The sequence below is a fragment of the Haliaeetus albicilla genome, chromosome 18 (assembly GCF_947461875.1).
Source record: "Haliaeetus albicilla chromosome 18, bHalAlb1.1, whole genome shotgun sequence".
NCBI classification, from domain to species: Eukaryota; Metazoa; Chordata; class Aves; order Accipitriformes; family Accipitridae; genus Haliaeetus; species Haliaeetus albicilla.
In genome coordinates this window covers 4,300,827-4,321,249 of record NC_091500.1, presented here as the reverse complement: position 1 = coordinate 4,321,249, position 20,423 = coordinate 4,300,827, and the positions used below count along the sequence as shown (strand labels likewise).

The window sequence follows — 20,423 nt, the reverse complement described above, 5'->3', positions numbered from 1 at the left end:
GTACCTGTATTGGCCGGTCCTACTGACTGCAGTGGCTCCACTGACTTTATTGGCTATATTTCTACTGAAACAGCCAGCTCACATGCTGATGTCCACATGTTACACCTAAATTCAGATGTATTAAACGTGTGAACCGAATCTCTTCCCTAGATGGTACGACCAGTTAAAAGAAACCAAGTGGCTTGGAAAGGGTAAAAACCAAACAGACAGAGGCTGAGAGATTAATTGAAGGGAATGCAGAAGGTGCAATGAACTTTTCAAACCACTTTTTCTGTGACCAGGGATGAAAAATTGCTCTCAGTACATCAACAGTACTCCATCTTCATACAAGTTGAATAGCTGTGCAGGGATGCAATATGACTGCAAGATGGAACTCAGCTTACAGCTAGAGAAGATGGGAGCCACACAATCGAGGTACTGGTGAAACTGGAAAAGATAGTTGATTCGTGAAACTCACTTGTGCCCTAATTGTAATTATAAGGCTGAGCATTAATCATCACTAACACATGGCTATTTCATGAAGTACAGTGATTTACCCTTTGGGAAGTCAATATGGGGGTTCTTAATAGTACTGAGAAGAAGGAGAGTGAATGTATTAGAGCTCTTACCACAAGCAAGATAAGAGTCATAAGAAATGTCCAGGGTTTCATCTCCAGACAATCAAGCCATGAGCTAATGATGACCTTAGGCTTCTTTCCTCAAATGAGTGACATGACTGACAAGCAGCCATCACGAGATATGCAAAAAAAGAATGTGACAAGTTGAGACTAAAAAGAGAAATCCTATCTGGATAATTACTTGGTGAATTCTACTATAAAAAGCAAAAATAACCTACCAACAAAGAGCAGCTGAGTACAGTGGAGTTCAGGATGAGTCCAACGGATCAATTTGTGCAAAACGAACTTCAGCATTTTTTGCAGCCTTATCAGGAGCTGAGGGCTTTGTGCAGCAGTGGAATAGGGCTTTTTCTGCACATATCATCTGTGTTTTAATGCTGACTTATGGGTTAAAATAAATGGAACCATCCTAGCCGAGAACCAAAAAAAAACCTCTGAGATATTGAGCTCAACATTTCTTTTCTTATTCTGACACAGGTGTGCTAATGACATTTAGCAAATCACTTAATCTCTCTGAACATCAAGCTCTCTTTCTATAAGCTGGGAAAATAGCTTTTTTTTTTTTACAGCATGGCAACAAAAGGAGGTAGAAATAAATGGTGTTTCTAAAATGTTATTGCAAATATCACCATCAAAGAAGAGACTTGAAAGTTTAAGTGAAACCAAGAAGCTTCTTATCCAGGAGCTAGGACTACTAGAGAAAAAGTAATCAGAAAGTCTCCCTGGCTCCAACAACACTGAAGAGGCAGGAGCACTCAAAGAAATTATTGTGGGGATAGACCCACACATTTTACTTATGGGTTGTCCAAGGGCTCTGAGAGAGTTCTTGCAACCCTTTACGGATCTTTAATCATCTCATATCTCCCAGTGATTCTGTTGATTGTTTCACAGTGCAGTGTGATCATACATTGAAGAGGAAAGTAATGACAGACCCTGCAGGATCAAAGGTGTCCCAAGAATTCTGATCTCCCAACTATCACTGTATTTTCTGATCCCAGTTTCCCTGAAAGTTATTGTTTCCATAAAATTAATTAGGATCTTGTTTATATTTCATAAACTCCAATTTTACACTGATTTTTTTCCCTTTGTTATATATTCCTCACCATCACTTGGTTCCTATAGACTTATAGTCTTGTTTTAACCATCTTTGTGTTTTCCCTGCTGATAAGATGCCAAGTGCACCGAAAGACAGCAAAGTCCAAGTAAGACTTGTTTCTAGAACTTATCGTTGTTCTCTAGCAGTTTAAGTGAACAAAATACTTAGGCTCTATCAGAAAGTCTCTGGCCCAGGCTGCTGAATTAGAAGCAACAGCATATGACCAAAGATTTCTATGCTGAAAACAGGGCATGGAGAAGTTACACAACAGGGAGGACCTGGGGATTTGGCTCACATGATGTCAACCTTAGCTCCTGCTCAGGCAATGCTGAATGCTGATGTCCACATCTATTAAATCTGTTTACTAAATTGTCTCATTATCTATTTTGTGTCAGGATTTCTTTAGGGTGTGGTAGAATTGGACAGATGGGCTTCAAAACCTTCCTTCAGGCATGGAAGAGTCAGGATTAGACAGATGGGCTCCAAGAAGCTACCTTTAGGCCTCGAACACATGGGAAAACAAAGAGGAAGGGAAAAGAAGCGTGCACTCCCAGTTTTACAAGCAAGCGTAAAAGCCAGTGTAAGATGTGGGAAACTTGCAAAGTCTCTACCCGCCTATCATCTCACAGCTGAAACAAGAGCAAGGATAGCTCTCCAGAAGTTGCTGGACTATGATTCAACAGCTGCAAATACCTGTTTGGCTTTTAATATCATTACTACTCACATATGTGCTGGAGGGGAGTTTGTGCAGCAAAGAAATGCGTCAATGTTTTTTTAATAAGTGTTTTTAGCAATGAACACATGCTTTTTCTTAAAACCAATATGAAACCATATTTAAAGTACAAAAGAGTGTAAGTAAGAAACAACTGAGCCTCTTTTAAGTATACGTATATATTAACCTCCCAGATTAGGCTTTCAAACCTCTTTTTCAAAAGAAAAACACAAGACAGAGAAATAACTCTTTTGGCCAGTACCGTATTAACTAAACAGTCCCTTGAGATTAACAACAAACAAATATTGGAGCAGACTTCCTCAGGAGGTGATTACACAAACAAATTCTCTTTTTAAAGTTCATGAAACCAATCTTGAGAAAGGTCAAGCAGTGATCAACAATGTGATCCCAGAGTCCTAAGGATTCCTGTAAGTAAATACAATGCCTGGCTTTAGGAACCTTGATATTTAAAGGGAATTATGTGCGTAATTACTTCTGTGGGGAAAAACATCAATCCTGTCTGTTGCAAATAATGTGGAACAGCCCCAGTGATGCTGGGGACTCTGAAACCACTAGAAGTAGGGGCAAGGTGGTACCTCCCTGAAGTCCTGGTCCTCATCTGTACAGAGGATGAGAGGAACAAATGTGCTGAATCCAGCTGTGCCTGTTTCATGCCACAGCAGGATTTCCAGGCACTTTGGGGATTCTCCGTGACTCTGTTTATATTGGCTTTAAATACTTCTGTGTCATCTACAAAGTGTCTTACTAATGCCCACAGACACCAGGCACTGCCTGAACACTAAGGAGATCCTGCCCTGAGGAATTACTGTCTCATAAAGCAACCCCACATAAAGTAGGGAGGACTTTTACACATATCAGATAAAATCTCAGCCACGATGAGATCAGGAGTATTGCCATTAGTTTCACTGGGGTGAAGATAGTAGTATTTGTAATATGTTGCTATTAAATGAACAGGTAATTAGCTCCAGTGGATAATCATTGTGCTTAACATGGACTCTGGGTGTCCACACTGCAGATATCCAGATAGCTATGGGGCATTAGGATGCCCAGCATGTTTATAGTAACACTATGCAGTCTTTCTTCACACTTTCTCTATCAAGAGCAGAAAAAAACAACCCCAGGCATCCAGAAGACAGGCTGCTCACTTACCCACTTTCAGCGTACCCCCCAGCACCACGATACAGGCTGCGCTCAGGACATTGCTGGAGTTGCTGGGGAACTCGAGGGTCCCCAGGACGTAGAGACCTCTCAGAGGGGGAAGAGCCGTATCTACCAGAATGGTCCGGTCTGAGAAACGAAGCAGAGGGTTGTTTAGAACAACGGCAGCCTACCAACACTACTCGCCAAAAAAGTGTGGCGTGGAGGTGAATAGTGTTAGCTTTGCTTGAGTTTTGCTTTATTTAGATTGTTTTTGCTTAGAACTACCAGAGCAGAGCTTGTGTGTTTGTGCAGCATCCACAACCAGAGAGCTTCATCTACAGCTGAGGCTCCATGGTGTGGCTGTAATCTGATAAATTAATAATAACATCATATTTACAATGATATTGTTCCATGCTTAAGCCTCATCAAGTGTTGCTTGAACCTTCAAAAATGCATGCAATGGGCAGCAAGTTAGAGGTGTGTTAGTCTCGCTAGGTGAATCTGGTTCTGTTTATGAAAATAAATGTTAAACCACCCAATGCAATGAACCAGGACTAAGTTAAGCTGCGTCCAGACAGCATTTTTCCCTCATGGCATTGAAGAGAACAAGACTGATGGAAGTGAAAACATCCACTGGTGTCACATAGGTGCTTCATGGCACAGAGAGCCTGCAGGTCCCCACCTTGTTGCCAGCAGTGATCAGCGTGACAAGCAGAAGCCACACACCGCAACATGCCTCCAATGCCACCCTGTCACTGCTTTTCTCTCTCTGCAGTTTGGCTTTGCTCTCAGGTTTTGTGTATAAAAGCCCACCTCTTCCTCGCCAACCAAGAGGAAAGCTTTGCTTACGTGAACACAATCTGCAGGAAGCCAGACTTCTTCAATTCTATATTCACGGGACTACTCATTCCCTACTATTAAATTAGTCAACAGTCACCAGGAGAAGCACCATTCCCTCAGATCCTTAAGGACAAAACAAGGAGTATATTTTTATCTTGCAGAACAGAGTGGGAACTGTTGTTGATTGAGCACAATGGCAGCATCATTGCTGCCTCCTAAAGCTGCAAGTCTGCAGTCTGCGAACCTTTTAAATGCCACTTAAGTTTTCCAAGTAGGACATGAGGAAGGATGTAAATGGTGTATGGTTTAGAGGTAGCCCACCACACAGAGGTGAATTCCACCCTCAGGGCTCATCTAATGCTTTTTGATGTCACTAGGAGCTTTTCAGTTGATTGCACTGGAAAACAGCTCAGGCCCTTAAATCGTGGTTTCCATCTGTTTTCATTATTGACAAGAGTGACAGTTTCCAGGTATGGTGCATCTCTGAGTCAGCGGATGTCCCTGGAAGAAGGAAAAGCAAGGTATTTCCTTAACAAAGGGTTCAGTGAGGTGATGTAATTGTGACTTTCATTGAAATAGCTGGCAGAAAATAAGAATCTTCAACATGACAGCTGCCAAATTCTACCCAGAGATTTGTTGTAACTTTCATTGATCTCATATGCATTTGTTGTGAGAACAGGTATACAAAACAGGAGAGATTAAGGAACACACATATTTCCCAATGAATTTTCAGAGAGTGGTGAGAATGGGCCACTTGAAACAGTTTTGGTGTGGAACATGGGAGGAGCCATGAAGTGTCTTGGGAAGTGGACCAGCTACTTCACAGTTTTGCTTCTGCCTATAGCCATTAGCAGCTGCTTTGGATGAAGACACAAATGACCATGCAACAGGTAGCACAGGGAAAGTCCTTTACCCCAAAAATGTAATTAGGGGCTGACTCAAACCATTTAGCACAAAGGTTTAAGAATTTTTCCAAGCACTGTTTGTAGGAAACATAATCAAAACCTACATGAAGTACACTCAGAAGTGGACTGAAAAAAATATGAGTAGACTATCTTTAATAATAGCATTTCCTAGTTTTTGATTCTCTGGTTTTGCAGCCCTGAATTTTGACAGCTTCAAGGGAGAGAAAATTTCTGTATGGTCCGGGCTCTGCTTGCAGATTTGTTTGTCTCTTCTACATACATGTTCCTACTTTATCCCTGTAACTCAGTCATCCCACCTCTTCCTTTCCCATTTATTTTTTTTTTCTTCTTTCTCTCTGGACATCAGCAAGGGGCACCCTGAAAGCCCAGGACCTCTGTTCTCAAGGACTGTGCCAAGTACTGCAGCAACCATGGTTACTCTGAACACCTCATCTCAAAAGAAAGTCCCTGCATCCTTGGGCTGAAGCATCTTTCAAGCATGCAAAATTTTCACAGCATTCAGATGTAATAAGTCTCTACAGAGCAAGCATAATCTTTTTTTTTCCCCTAAATCCCATACTGTTAGCACTTGATACATTTTTACAGGCATGAAGAAACTCCTGTCTATAATCTCTTTACAGGACAGGTATAGTCCTATGCCCTGCAGAGCTGGGAAGTGAAGGCACAGTATGTGAGGATATGAAACAGAGAAGAGAATAAGGGGGAAGATGTTGTAAAATGATACCTCTCAGACAGAAGGGGAATCTAGTTTGTGAAATCACAGCTCAAGAATGTGGCAAAAAGCTGCAGTTGACAAAGGCCACAAGTATATTCATCAAACACAGACTGAAACATTTTTACAAGGAAAAGAAGAAGTGCTCCTAGGCATACCATTTATATGTCAAGTTTCAGTCTAGAACAGATATTTTTGCTGAGTTGCACATCTTTCTAAAAAAGGTTTTATAAAGGAAATGCTGAGTGCTCTGTAACTGTAGCATCATGCATGTGAGCCCTGAAACACAGGAGTGAGAAATTCCCCCATTCAGAGATATCTCTGCAAACCTATAGTTTCCTCAGTTTAAAAGAACAACACTCTGGGATGTGATGCTTGGGGTGTGAAGTCCTTGGAGGGTGAAATGTTGCTCTGTAGAAATAACAGAATGCTCCTTTGAGGAAAAAAGTCCTTCCACACTTGAGGAGAAAAGCAAACAGATTCAAAGAAGACTCCCTTATATGGTCCTTACAGAATACACTCATTTATGTAGTAGAGGGAGATGATGACTAAGTGGTTAAAATCATAAACTTTAGGTCACTGAGCTCAAGGGAGTTACCTTCAGAGAAAGACAAACCGAAGTTGTTTTTCTCCCATGAAGACATTCACGTAATGGCAGCAACCACTTTCAGGAAACCATAGTTTGAGCCTGAAAACAGGGCTACGTTTCATTATATATATACTTTCTTCAGACAAAAGCTCACAGGTATGCCACAGTCTTAATGTTCAGACGTACAACATTGAGAAGTCGCTAATGACTCCAGCAATGACACAAAATGCCTTTGATCAACACATCACTATATAAAACACCATAGCATGTCATTGAATGGAAATCAGGCACAACAGAAGAGCTATTATATGAGATACAGTACTCCAGCATTCATCTCTTCAAACAGAAAAAGTTCAAAGAAAATCAAAATCAGAAAATGAATAACAGAGTGAATTCCACCACTGGAAAAAAAAAAAAAGAAAAAAAAAAAAGAGAGGAAAAAAAAAGAAGAGAGAAATTGCCAGAGGCTACATGATATCATATCAATACCCTTCAAAACAGCATTCCATTGCCTGGAATTATAACACATTCTCCTTCCACCCAGAGCGTGCTGCATCAGGAGTGTGTCACACTGAAAACCATAAACCAAAGCCCTGAAAATCCAAGGGCTTGAAAAGCTAATGCCACTGCTGGCCGCCAGAATGGCATGACTAAAGTATCCAGCTTGTCTTTGAAGGTGGTGTGACCGCTGAAGCCTGATGCATGTGAGAGGTCCTTGTGGGATGGCTGTGGCTCTGCAGGATGAACCTCCAGAGATAAAAGCACAAGTTGTTGCAGCCTGAGCTAAAGATTTCCAGCTGGGGCTGGAAGAGGCTTTTATCCACTACAGAGCCGGACACTGAGGGAACTTGTAACACACCAACACTAGAAGTCACTTTAACATGAGGGACCCACCTCTGTTGCAAGTGAAACTCATCCTTGTACAAAGAAGTCTATGAACTCCTGACGTCCCACCGATGCTTTCAAAACAGGGCAAAAAATGGAATAACATAGTACATGACCCCGATTTCCAAGCCCTCCAAAAAGCACCCTCTAGATGTCAAGCAGACACCAAGCAGTGACACAAAAACTTGGGGTTTAATATGAATATTTTGCTAATAAAGGTGTTTTCTAGCTTTTCAAACTTTCCTGAGTCCAGCCCATGAGGGAGCCCTGGTGATGCAATTTTGCTTATTTTGTTAAATAAGCAAATTGAAGCCTTCATTAGCCAAGTTTAGGCAGTGCCCTAGCTCTTTAGTGAACTCTGGGAATCCACATTCGTTCAGAGATTTCAGCACTGTCAGGCCCAGACCAAAGTCTTCCCCTGCACTTCTTCACGCTAGAAATGAGCACTAAACATCTATTATTTGTTTTTATAAGACTCTAAAACTGGTTTTGGGGGGCTGAAAGGACTTACCCAGTAATGCACAGCATACCAGAAGTAGGTCCATGGCTTGGCTTTCAACCTGAAAATCATTATGGATGGCTCCCAGAGGAAAATTTTAAGTAACTAAAAGACAGTGAAGAGTGAGACACAGCTGCACCTTGCCAGGAGTGTATCGCAAAAACTTATTTTGGTGTGTACAGCAGCACAAAGTTTGTTCTCATGGGGACAAACTCTCACTTTTCTGTGGCCATCTGGAGTCATTCTGAGTTTAGCAGGATATGCACAAACCAGTGGAAATGGGAAGGGAAACATCCATAAAATGCTACAATTAAAGATAAATTTTAAAAATTGTTGATTTCATTTAAGGTTTTGGATCCAAGCAAGGGGTTGACTTTTTTGTAACTGGAAACTCATATACACACACACTTCTGGCAGCAAAACAAAGTATGACAAATGGACAGAAAATTCATCTTGCCTAACTACATTTTAAGTGCCTTCATTTGAGCAACAAATCCAGTGCCCTTATCACACCACCAATGACTATGACTCCAATTTAAGACCCTGCACTCTGTTGACTCCCACTGCCAATAAGTGTTTCAACACCTCCAAGCCAGCAAGAATGAAAAGGGGGAGTAAAAAGTAGAGGGAGGATGATCAGAAAAGGCAGACATGCAACAAAGCAGTTCTGTCTCAAAATAGATTGGGTGACAGACAGCTTGTGTTCGTGTTTATGTTTATGTTCTTGGGCTAAAATTGAAGGAGAATTCCAGAAAAGCACTGGAGAGCAGAATAGTCTCTGCACACCAACTAAACACACATATCTACTCTAGTGATGGGAACTTAGAGATTCTTATCACTGATAGGAAGAAGACAGTCACAGACCATGACTCTGCACCAGTCCTAGCAGGCAGTACATTTTCACTTATCATTTGCCCCTTTCCTTTTCATCCATTAAGTATTTTGTTGTGGTTTTTCTGTTCAGTAAAGCTCCTCTGAAGAGCAGAGACAGTTTTATTATACACTGTGGAGCACCCTGCTCTAAGCAGCTGAACACAGTGATTCAGAACTTGGAGCTCCCAGGGTCTCATCCTGCTGCTCAGGCACGAATTTGCATTCTGGTTTTGCGCAAACTTTATTGTCCTGGCTCCTCAATTCACCATAGGCAGAGGACATTCCTGTCCATGGTAAAACAGAGAACCTGTCTAATAGTCCAACCCTTACCCTGCTGCCTCCCAACCAGTAGGCACCAGTATGCTAAAGAGAATCCCTATACTACACCCTGCAGCACAGTGCAGACATTCCCCAGTTAAACTGACCAAACCAGAACTGCTCTAAATTTGTGAGACATTAGTTCTGACCCCAAAGGCTGTGCAGTCATGCTGCACAGCGCCAGGCCTGAGCTAATGAGCTTTGCCTCTCAGGAGAGCTAATTAGTTCTGGTATACCAGCATGCTGATGCAGCGGTACTGTTTCCAGTCCTAGAACTAGATCAGTTGGACTGGGCTGCGGGCAGCAACATGCAATGCTTCAGGCACAGCTTAGTCATGAAGGGCCTTGTGGTATGTGACAAAGGCCACGGTCGATATCTCATGTGCCAGCTAAAATAAGTTATTTTATCGAGAGGATTACACTCACCTTTGCAGGAAGCACAGAACAGTTTTATTTATAGGTGAGTTTGCAATGTGCCAAAGGACCATCACAACTGCAGCATCCAGCTTCCACTCTCTTAATCTAATCTAAACAACAGAACTCCAAATCCTTAACCAAACCTTTTTATTTATTTATTTATTTTCTACTTTCTGTTTCTGTGTAAATTATGATTTAGCTCCTGTGACCTCCTGATCACACTCCACATAATTAACTCACTGTGCGCGCAGAGGTCTTAGCTATCAGCGGCACCTTTGTGTCTTTTCATATCTGCATCTGACACGTGATTTTGAAGACTGAAATGATCTGGTCTTTTGCCAATCATGGGCTGATACTGGTGAACTGGTTATAACGTGATACACAGGAAATTGAAACGGACGATCTGGTGTTATCTCTGACCTTGTTCTTAAGGACAAAATACGCAACGGCATGCAAAATCCAACCATGGCAAGAGGATCCGAAAGAGAGCAAAGCACATGGGAAATGCCCCACTGTTTAATGCCTCCATAAGAGGTCAGATATAACAGAGGTGAGACAGAAGTAAGAACCTGGGAGCACAGGACAGAAAGGACACTTTCTGTGTCTGAATGGCAAGCAGGCACATGTTCAACATTAAGTACTGGAGTAACGCTGTTGGAGGAGGAAAGCGAGTCCAGCATTTTGGGTGCTGCATTTGGACTTTGGAGATTGAGGGTCAATCCCCTGTTCTGGTACAGCTTCTCACCGGCAAGACCTTTATATGAATGCTAGTGTTACTTATACTGTCAAGGGAAACAAATGTAGACCTTCACATCATGGTTCAGAGGACATACATTAACCGCAAGCTAGGGTCACACCTCAGGTGCTGCTGAACATGCTCTGGAGAAATGAGGTTCAGGCCTCAATTTATGGCACCTGAACTGAGCTGTCTGATGGGATCTAGGTGTCTAAGGTCCCACCATAGCAAATTCATTTATGCATTTAGTACTCTCTGAAATGCTCTTGGATATTTGAGACCTCACACAGGACTGGCAAATATGACATAGGGGACACCCTATGACCATCTAGGGTCTCACCTGGCTAGGCAGGATGCTCCTGGAGTGCTTCAAACAACATTAGATATCTTCATATAAGCAAGTGACTTGAGCTCTGGAGCTCTACATAGTACCATCAGTGAAGAACTCAATTCACATTAGATACCCACATTTGGTCAGCTCAGTAACTCTTCCAGCTCTACTAATTGTGATGACAAGGAACAGGTTAAGATGCCTCAACATATGTGGTTACTGTTACCTTAGATGCACATAGGACACAGGACCTACAGGAGATAAGCAAACCCTGGAGGGACATTTCTTTGCCTTCTCTGGCCTCTAAACTTACACTTAACCACATTTATGCATTATAGCTAGTGAGATGGCAGAACTGAAAAAAAAACCAAAACAAACCCAAAACAAAACACATTGTGCTTGTTTGACAGGAAAGAGAGATATAATCAGAAAATGGAAATTATCTACTCTTCAGTTCAATGTAAGTTCCCCCCAAAAAGTGAAGAAAAGCATTATTTCAAACAATATAGGGGTTTTTCACATTTATCAGAAAACTGAAGATTAAGCTAAATATTCATTGAAGGTTGAACATAATTCTTAATATAACCTAAAATTATATATATTACTTTTGATGACACAGGACAGCAAAGCTCTGACCATGACTGAGGCTCCATGCCCAAATGCCAACACAAAGCAACAGAAACTTCCTTCCAGAAAGACTTCATAAGCCAAAAACAGGTGGAAGAGGAAGACACAGGGAGCAGTGTCATCCCTATTTCCAGAAGTGGAGCTGTGGTACATAGAGAGACTTACCTGGTTTCAAACAAATGAGGAGGAGCCAGCATCAGGTACTAGAGTATGTCAGGCACATATCACACAGTAGTCATAGGATCATACAATAATTATGTCTGCAAGGGACCTCAGGACCTCACCTAGTCCAATTTCCTCATCAGAGCAGGGTCAGCTATTAGGTAAAATGGTTATCAGAAGTTTTTTCCTCCAGATATCATTGCAAGTTGCCTAATATATTTGCTAGAGTTCAGAAGGTTGCTCATGCAGTAAGGTTGTAAGCTGAGCTGGGATTTAAATGTAACACAAATCTGAGGTTGAAATACAGGCACAGGCTAAAATGTCTAGGAGGCATCCACAGCAAATGGCATGAGAGATTATCAATGATAGTGGGAATAGCAACAGGAAAATAAAATGGAAGGTAGTACAATTGTGGAAAGGTAAAATATGCTCCCTTAACAAAACACAGAGAGGTGGGTCAAGAGATGAGTTCTTTGTGAGGTGTGATTCTGGGTCTTGCAAATTCTCTGCTCCTGAAATAAAGTCCCTGCACATAGTTAAGCTTGTATATCAGTATGAGTAACTGTGTGTGTCTGTGTATGTGTGTAAACGGAAAAGAATGATTATTCCCTTTCAAAAATCACACTGTTGTACTGTAACTGAGATTTCAATGTGACAAGGAACAATTGTGGTGTCCTGCACACACTAGAAGGGACACTAGTGCCAGGGAGCCTGTGTTGCAACACAAATACATATCTTAATGTCGACAGACCCCAGCACCCCTACAGAAATTAAACATCTTTCCTTCCTTACTAGGTAAGATGATGACGTCTTCCCCAGGGCCTGGGACGCTGCAGTTGGATCCACCCCAGCCTTTCTCCACATCATTCCATGTCTCTGGGTGTGACCATTTCAAGACAGCATCAGAAGGAACTACAAAACAGGACATACAAAGACAGAATTATCATTTTCAGTAGCTGGAAGAATTACCATTTCTTTGATAGTCAAGCATCTGTGGCATTAACATCCTCCTTTTGTCACTGATGAAGCAACACTAACTGCTCTTTCTTATCTTCCATGCTTAAAGGAAGCTGCCTGATGGGAAAAAAAGATCTCTCCCAGGACCATGTTTTCAGAGTTACAGGGCAGGGAGATAGCTGAAAAAACCAGACTCAAATTCTTTGGGACCCATCAAAAGCAAAGCACATCTTGAGGTTTGTCAGACTTAGCTTGTGCCTTGTGAATACACTTCACAAACAACTGCTTATAATATTTTTATTTATGCCATCCAAAGCTCTGAGCACTTTGAATACAAAATTAAGATGAACAAATGAAAATAAAAGCCAGTCACCTGCACTTGGTGGCAAAACCAGATGATCAAAATGGTAACAAACCTTACCAGAAAGCGCCAACTCTTCTCATGCATTTTTTTTCTCCCCCAGTGCTCTAGAAAGGAGATTGAATTCCCAGGGTATGGGAATTTCTATTCTTTCCCAAAGTATGAAAGATTTTAAAAAATGAGTGATCAACTCTCAAAAGCTTGTTAGCCCTCAGAAAAGAAGGAGTCTTCCCATTACAAGGGGTAATTAAGACCTGCCTTGGAAAAGCAGCTTGACTGAGACATGTGGCAACTCCTCCTCGTTCCCCAAAGATTTATTTTTCAGCTCAGTCCAAAAGGAAACTTCTGAGCCTTAGCACCAGGAAAATATTGGGACAAATTAAGTTCACAGAACGTAGGTGCTTAACTTGCACTTGTATTTTAGACAGCTAATGAGCCAGTCTTCATAAATTAATTGCCTAAGTTTGTTCTGCCACCAAGAGAGGAAGAAAAGCCTTCAAGGGGAAATCCTGTACACTGAGTTTAGTAAGCCCTAAACTAACGCAGGCAGGGCCTCCCTCTGGAGGCCTCTACAAGCACCTACCTCTGTCCTCCCACTGTAAAGGAAATTCCAGCATTTTTTTTCTTGAGGCGCGTTTCATTAGGTATTGAAAACACAGGAGCAAGTTCATGTTTAAGTTGGGGGGGCTAGACTCAGCTCAGTAATGTTGTGAACTAGAAAACCCCTCTGTTGCCAGCACAGGGAAACACAGAGAAATTAAACCCAGGTGGAGCTCCTTAAGGCTGGGTCTGTCTTTACAGTACCTGTTTGTTCAGGGGGAAACTCTCCCCAAAAAGGTCTCTAAACCCTATTGCCACATAAATTATTATTGTTGTTAATACGCAGCGAGGCAGCTATGCAACTAAGACCAAACTTTGGAGGTCTCCCTTGTCTCTGGTGTATTTTTCTGTCTGATTCGACACGTAACTGTGCAGTAATGTCACAGTATTACACTAAGACCACTATGGAGCACTAAAATACACTGTAGCCTTACATTCTCCGTGACCTTTCTGATCTGCTATGGTAATTCTTAGCAAAAGTTTATAGTCTTTTATACTGTGGAATCACACATTTATCTTGAGCAATGGTAGATATGGCTCAATGAAATGCTTAAATGAATGCCAAGAACCCCTGTTGGGTTGATAAATGTACAAAATATTGAAGTGAAAAATAGCAATCTATTTCTGAAAAAGTAGTAAAAAAGAAATGGTGTGACTCCCAGACCAAGCCTTTCAGACACAGATTGTCACTCACCTGGGGTAGGTAAAGATACTCTTTCCTTCTCTTTCAGTGTGACCTGAATTAAGTCAGCTCCTGTGACTGAACACAGAGAATTGTAGGGAGTTACAGCAAGGCCTTACAAATTAAAAACAGCAACAAAAAAAATCATAGTAAATCAAGTGCTACCTGTGATTTTCTGACAACATTTTACATTTCTAACAACAACAACAAAAAAATTGAGAACACCTATATGTGTTTTCTAAGTATTTTTGTCTTTTTTGTGCTTTGTGAAAGGATTAAACAAACACATTTTAATTTACAGATGCGGAGGGTCTCAAGACAACTCATTAGAAATAGCTAAAAGAAAACATTCAACAATCAGAAATTCTAAGCTGGAACATGAATCTCATTTATCCCACTATAAATCCACAGCAGTTCCACTAACACAAGCGATATTACACCATTGAATGCATAATGTATTAACTGGCTCAAACAGCGAATTACAGCTTTTGTTTTGTAGTTTGGTTTTAATTTTTTTTTTTCCCCAAATCTGTTATCTGAAAGAGATGCTTTAATTAGTCAGACTTTATAGACTGAAGACAGGGACCCTGTGTTCTCTACTGTGAAAAGAGGTCAGAAGCAATTACCACAGTTGTAACCTTTGTGCCAATATATTGTCAGCAGGAGAAGGGCCAGGATAATGCAAATCACACTAAGAGGAGCAGGAGAAAACTGCTTCAGACCCAGCTAAAAGGCTACCTCCTCTTCATCTCCAGTGGGATATAAAGACACTTCCTTTCAGTCACCAGACTGGAACAACCGTAGGTTAAAATAGAAACACTCTGACAAACATAAATCTCCTCTCCACTGTTCAACCCCTTATGGTGACCCTAAAATGTCATCGGAAGATTTTTGGGGGGGTAGAAGAATTGTATAAATGAAGCCATTGTCAGAACTTTCCTCAGTTGCAGAACATGCCAGGAACTTTCCTACATGTGTATCAATCCACCGATGGGATTTCATGCCATATTGTAATTTACTTATTTTATCTTTAAACAAGTCTCTGTACTTTTAAATTGTGAGAACCATCCTTCCCTACCTCCCTCTTTTTCTCCCAGTGCAACTGAGCAAATTTAAAATAACTGAGGTTCATTAATTTTAAGTGTTCAATAAATTAGTATGAATAATCAAAAAACTTGATTCTTTCTGATAATTACTATTTGATGTCAGTTAAAAGCACTCGATTGAGTTAGCAGCATATGCTCCTATGCCAAATGAGGCTTCCATAATTAAATAGAAACTGATTCCATGAGGTTTTTCTCATGTCTGATTAATTAGTAATCAGGTGGCTCAGCCCTGTTCTTCCGTGACACCTTCTCTCCCAACGGTTGCTGTGATCTGATCCATACATCAGTAAAGCCAATCTGCCCCAAACCATCATGTAGAGCTCAAACTGAACAGCATCATGGCTTTGGGTGGCCACGAGATGAACCTTTGAGGAGGCAGAATGACATGAAGATGCTAATTTAAAGTCTTTGACACAGAGTTCATGTGACTTTTAGGCAATACTCTTCTATGGGTACTTCTATGGTTATGGTGGTCTTCCTTCTCTTTTCACTTATAGCGGGGCAAATCAGGAGCCAAAGGTATTACATCAGCCTTAGGAAAAGTGAGAGAACCAAGCCCTGACACTATCCTTTTTTCGATAAATATATTTTGCCAGGTTTGTTGGGGTTTTTTTTTGCTTAATTTTGCAGACACTGCAGTGCAATTGTCTAATTAAGGATGTTTGTATTGTTCAGAGAAAAGCTGTTCTAATTAAATCCTGAGAGGACATAAAGCTTGATCAATATGCTATATAGAACTCATAAAGGGGTTCAGTCCCCTTACACAGTGAAGAAAGGAACCCTTAAGACTTAACTCAGCACAGTCATGTCCAGAGTCAGGGCAAGGATAAAAGTTTCTCATATTTGAAGTGCCATCCAGCCAGAGAGCATGACAATTCGAACCATCATAAGTCATTTACACCCTCCACGAGTGCAGGAATCCGGGGCTGAATTCTCCACAGCCCTGCAACTTGCACAATTATTTATATCGATGGGGTGTAAAGTGCAATGGTTGTGAATCAGCAGTATTTTGTCCCCATTTCCCACAAATACTCCTAAAAACTGATCAAAACAGGAGACATACAGGCCTTGAGAATAATCAAGACTACAGTGACACAGTTCTTCTGGCTGTTTTGTTTTGCTGCCGAGTATGTTATCATTGTTTCTGTACAGGACAGGAAGAGATATAGGCAATACAGACGAAGGACGTCATTAGTAAACATTGAATTAAGGTGACTCTTCACAAAATGTAGTTATAAGGCTCCAGGGGTTTAGTTGTATAAAACCTTTATAAGGCTCATCAATTTTCTGTCTTATTACAGCTCTTCCTGGATGTTTGGGCTGTGAATCATAAATACAGGCCGTCTCGACTATAGTCTCAGTAACTTTCTTCTGGTTCAGGGCTCCCTGAGTGAGCATGAAGGAGGAGCAACTTGGTCTTTTATCAGCTTTGCAGTGATGGGGAATTTTGCCTGTGGATATTAGGAAGGGCTGAAACTAGGATAAATGGCTCCAATAGCCTGACTTACAAATAACAAGCAACTCCATGCTATTTAACATCCATTGGGCTAACATACATCACATGGAAATCAAAACTTTTAGACAGCAAAATCAACAACACAGTGAGACACACCTCTAGAAACTGGAGAACCTGGGATAGGATGCTATGTCATCCTCTACCAGGATCTGTTGCAGGAGGTACCCAGAAATATGGTATTATGGGGACACTGCAGTGAGGGGAAGAGATTTAAAAAAAATAAAAAAAATTTGGGCTAATGGACACAGATTCTTGCTTATGGCAGATTAATATTTGCAGAGACAGAGGTGAAGGCACGAAATTCCTCCTGCAGAGATCACATAGTCAAAAGACCATCCCTGACAGGATTATAAGGTCACTTCATCATCTTATTTCTGTAACCGGTACATACTTTGGTCTCTCTGCTGCCATGCCAGAAGGACAGGAGCTCCTCTGCCAGGAGAAGGTTGATTTTTCTCTTTGTGTCCGTTACAAAGGGCACCTTTTTGCTAAGAACTGACATTTCATTTCATGGAGGCCACTGAGCAGCCCACATCTGGTCAACTGACCTTCTGCAGCAACTGATACAGGGTGAGTTTTATCTAGCTGAAAGAAAAGACTGCTGTCTGTACAGCCAGTCCTCTGCAACAAATTAACTCCATTCTTTAGGTCTTTCACCTAGGATTCTCCTTTACCCCTGAGCAATAAGGCTGCAGAAAATATCTTTGTTTATTTATTTTCTGTATTTTAGTATTAGAAACAAACATTCTTAAGGGCCTGTTTTTTCTCCAATACAAAGCAATTATAGAAACCCACAGAGTGTAATGGAAGTGAGATCATTCTTTAGGAATTTAGAAAAGACAATAAGGGTAGTCAAATTATTTTTTTTGAAGAACTATGGAAACTGTAAACCTGCTTCTGACACAGCAGTAATACGAGGTTGAGCCTCAGGCCCTCTTAACAACTTACACATGAGCAGCCTGAGCAAAGTCAGCAGGATGACCCGTCTCCATAAAAGTTGTGTCTACTGAAAAATGTATTTGGGGTAAATAAAAAGTTTGATAATCCTTTCAGTGATGTTTTCAATAACGTTTGTGTCCAGCACTTCAATTTTAGAAAAAAGCCGAGAAAAATCTGGAGATTAAGCAAGCCAACACTTTGTTTCATTCCAAAAGAAAATGGTTTAAACATTTCAAAAGTGAACAAAAAGGAAACAACATCTCTCTGGTTTTTAGCCAACTCCAGTATTGCCCAGAGACCTTAACCAAGGAGCAATACCACGCTGTGGCACCATATGCTCGTATTTGTAACAGACTTAAAAAGCTCATAATGTTATTATTGTAATTTACACATGATATTTCTCCTAAAAATATCACAGATGTCCCAGTGTGACGTTGCATTCCACCTCCCTTGTTACAATAAGGGGTTTTTTTGATTCAGCATGGTCACTTCATGTTAGGACCACTCTCCTGAAACATGGTTGAGCCCCAACCCACCAGTGTTTTGGAGACCCACACAGCAATTTCAGGGCCCATCAGTGACCTTTGAGGAACGCTTCTCTCAAGACACGAGGTGCCCCAGAGAAAATCAGGGTGATGCTATGAAGACTAAATAATGTCAAAGCAAAGCTGATGATGTCGAAATGACTGGCATGGGATGCCTCAAGCTTCCTCATCTCCCCTTCACCCAGCATCCAGCAGGGACGTGGGGTTGTCTGTCCTTTAATGCCAATTCCTTTAAAATGGTCTGAAAATACTCTTTTGAAAGGGCCTTATGAGTTGATTAAACAGGGTTTCATGTATGTAGGTAGCAGTGAGTACCTTTGTTAACAGGATCATTGCATAGGTAGCCCACATAGCAGAAACATTCTCATTACGATTATTTCTTCCCATTCAGAATCCCCTGCGTTGTCCCATGCCCAAGCCTAATTTACAAAACTGCAAGCACGCAAAGCATCAGGGCAACTTAACTCCTTTAATCCCCTCCATACGGTATATTTTCTTGCCTTTTGTGTTAGACAGCCCTTTTTTTCTCCTTCAAAGATAAACAAACAATTGCATGACACCAGGCAATTTTGGATGGAAGGGGCCATGGAGAAAGCCTGAGCCCAACGCAAACTGCTGGCCAAGGTGGCTTCATTCAGCTGCCCGCTTCGTTTGAATAACAATATCTTCTCAGTCATGGGGTTTTCCCTCCCCTTCTCCCCCATTTTCTCCCCCATGCAGGCCTGAGCAAAAGGCTGTGTGAATTCAGGAGCCTGCTTGTGAATGAGCTGGCATCTGATACGTATTTACTGACGTTAATTTTGGATGTAATGCACCCCTGCCACTTCCCCGCAGTTTGCCCTAAAAGGCTTTCTGACGGGCACAAAAGCAGAGGGTCAAAAGTAAGTTGACCCCTGCCAGAATGTACAATTATTGGAAAGAGGCGGTACACCAGCAGCTGTCGAAACCCCACCGGCACGGCGAAGTGCTTCCAAAAGTCGGAGGATGACTAATACGCTCGAGCTCTCCCCTACGCCCTGCAAGAGCCAACTACTTTCTGCGGGAAGAATTATGGCCCTCCCGAGCAGCTGCAATAATTGTCTTCCCATTGTCCCCCAGCCCTCCCTCCGCCACCCCCTACAAGTGCCCATTGTCGGCACGGAGTCAAGTGATTATATGCTTGGGCTGATGCTGTTTGTGCCCAGCTGCCTGACTGCTGACACACGAGCACCGAGAGGGGGGACCCGCGTCTGCGAGACGGGACTCCGACATACCAGACCTTTTACATAAGTCAAACAGGAACAAATGACTCTTTATCAGTCCCTTCTGCCTTTGAAGTGGCGGCTGCTTATAGGCCCTTACAGCTTTTCCTCCTTAGCCCGAGCAAACATCCTCCTTTTGATATGCTACATGCTCATTATCTCTGCCCCATTTAATGATTTTTGATTGAAGGGTGGCAGCGCAGTTGCCAAGAGGGTAGTTAAAGAGGCTCCACGCAGTCAGGACAACAAGAAAGGCTTTCCTTGTGCAGCAGCCTAAATTTGGAGTTTCTTAACAGTGTGTTCTTGTTCTTAGCAGCAGATAAGGGCTGAGCGTGAAATTCTTAATTAAGCAGTAAATAGAGAGTGGGGTGTCAGCAGATGCAGCCTGTAGCCATGGAGACCAAGTCAGATGAAGGAGGGAGCCGAGACTCCACGCCGGCCCCGGGCTCGGGCATGACTGACAGCTGAAGAATCCGACAAAGCTTGTAAACGGGATTAATTAGTTGGCTAATTATTTCATATAGTTAAATGTAAATAAAAAATAAAAAAACCAGCTTGCAGAGTTAGGCAGGAACATGTTCTGAAGGCCAGACCTTCAAGCGTTGTCCTCTCCAGGTCAGTGGGTGGACTGGTGGGGTTTTAAGGCCAGAAGGGACTATTGTGACAGCCTTCTCTGACCTCCTACAGAGCGTGAATCTCGCCTCATGAGGTTTCTAATAGCTTCTTGTAGAGCTGGAGCATATTTCTCTGAAAAGATGGCCAAGCATCATCTAAGGACCCTGAGTGATGGAAAGTCCACCACATGCCATGAGTCTGCTCTGATGGCTAATTATCCTCACCCTCTCAGCCTGCACAGCAGAGATTAGGGAAGAAAGTAAATGGCATGCCAGAGCTAGGAATCCGCTCGCTTTGTTTCAGACTTTTACCCTACCAACAGCAACAGCTATTAGGTACCCGCCACTGAATTATTGATCT

General features: G+C 41.8%; 1 protein-coding gene across 1 annotated transcript in view; it reads right to left on the bottom strand.

Annotated features, from left to right (window-relative positions):
- PKHD1 (PKHD1 ciliary IPT domain containing fibrocystin/polyductin) overlaps positions 1-20,423 on the bottom strand; it is a 261,269-nt gene that overhangs the window by 90,533 nt on the left and 150,313 nt on the right. Inside the window, exons 49-51 of the mRNA XM_069805584.1 lie at positions 14,114-14,179; positions 12,294-12,413; positions 3,596-3,733 (exon numbers count right to left, since the gene is read on the bottom strand). Coding sequence (XP_069661685.1) covers positions 3,596-3,733; positions 12,294-12,413; positions 14,114-14,179 — 324 coding nt within the window. The remainder of the gene's footprint in view (positions 1-3,595; positions 3,734-12,293; positions 12,414-14,113; positions 14,180-20,423) is intronic.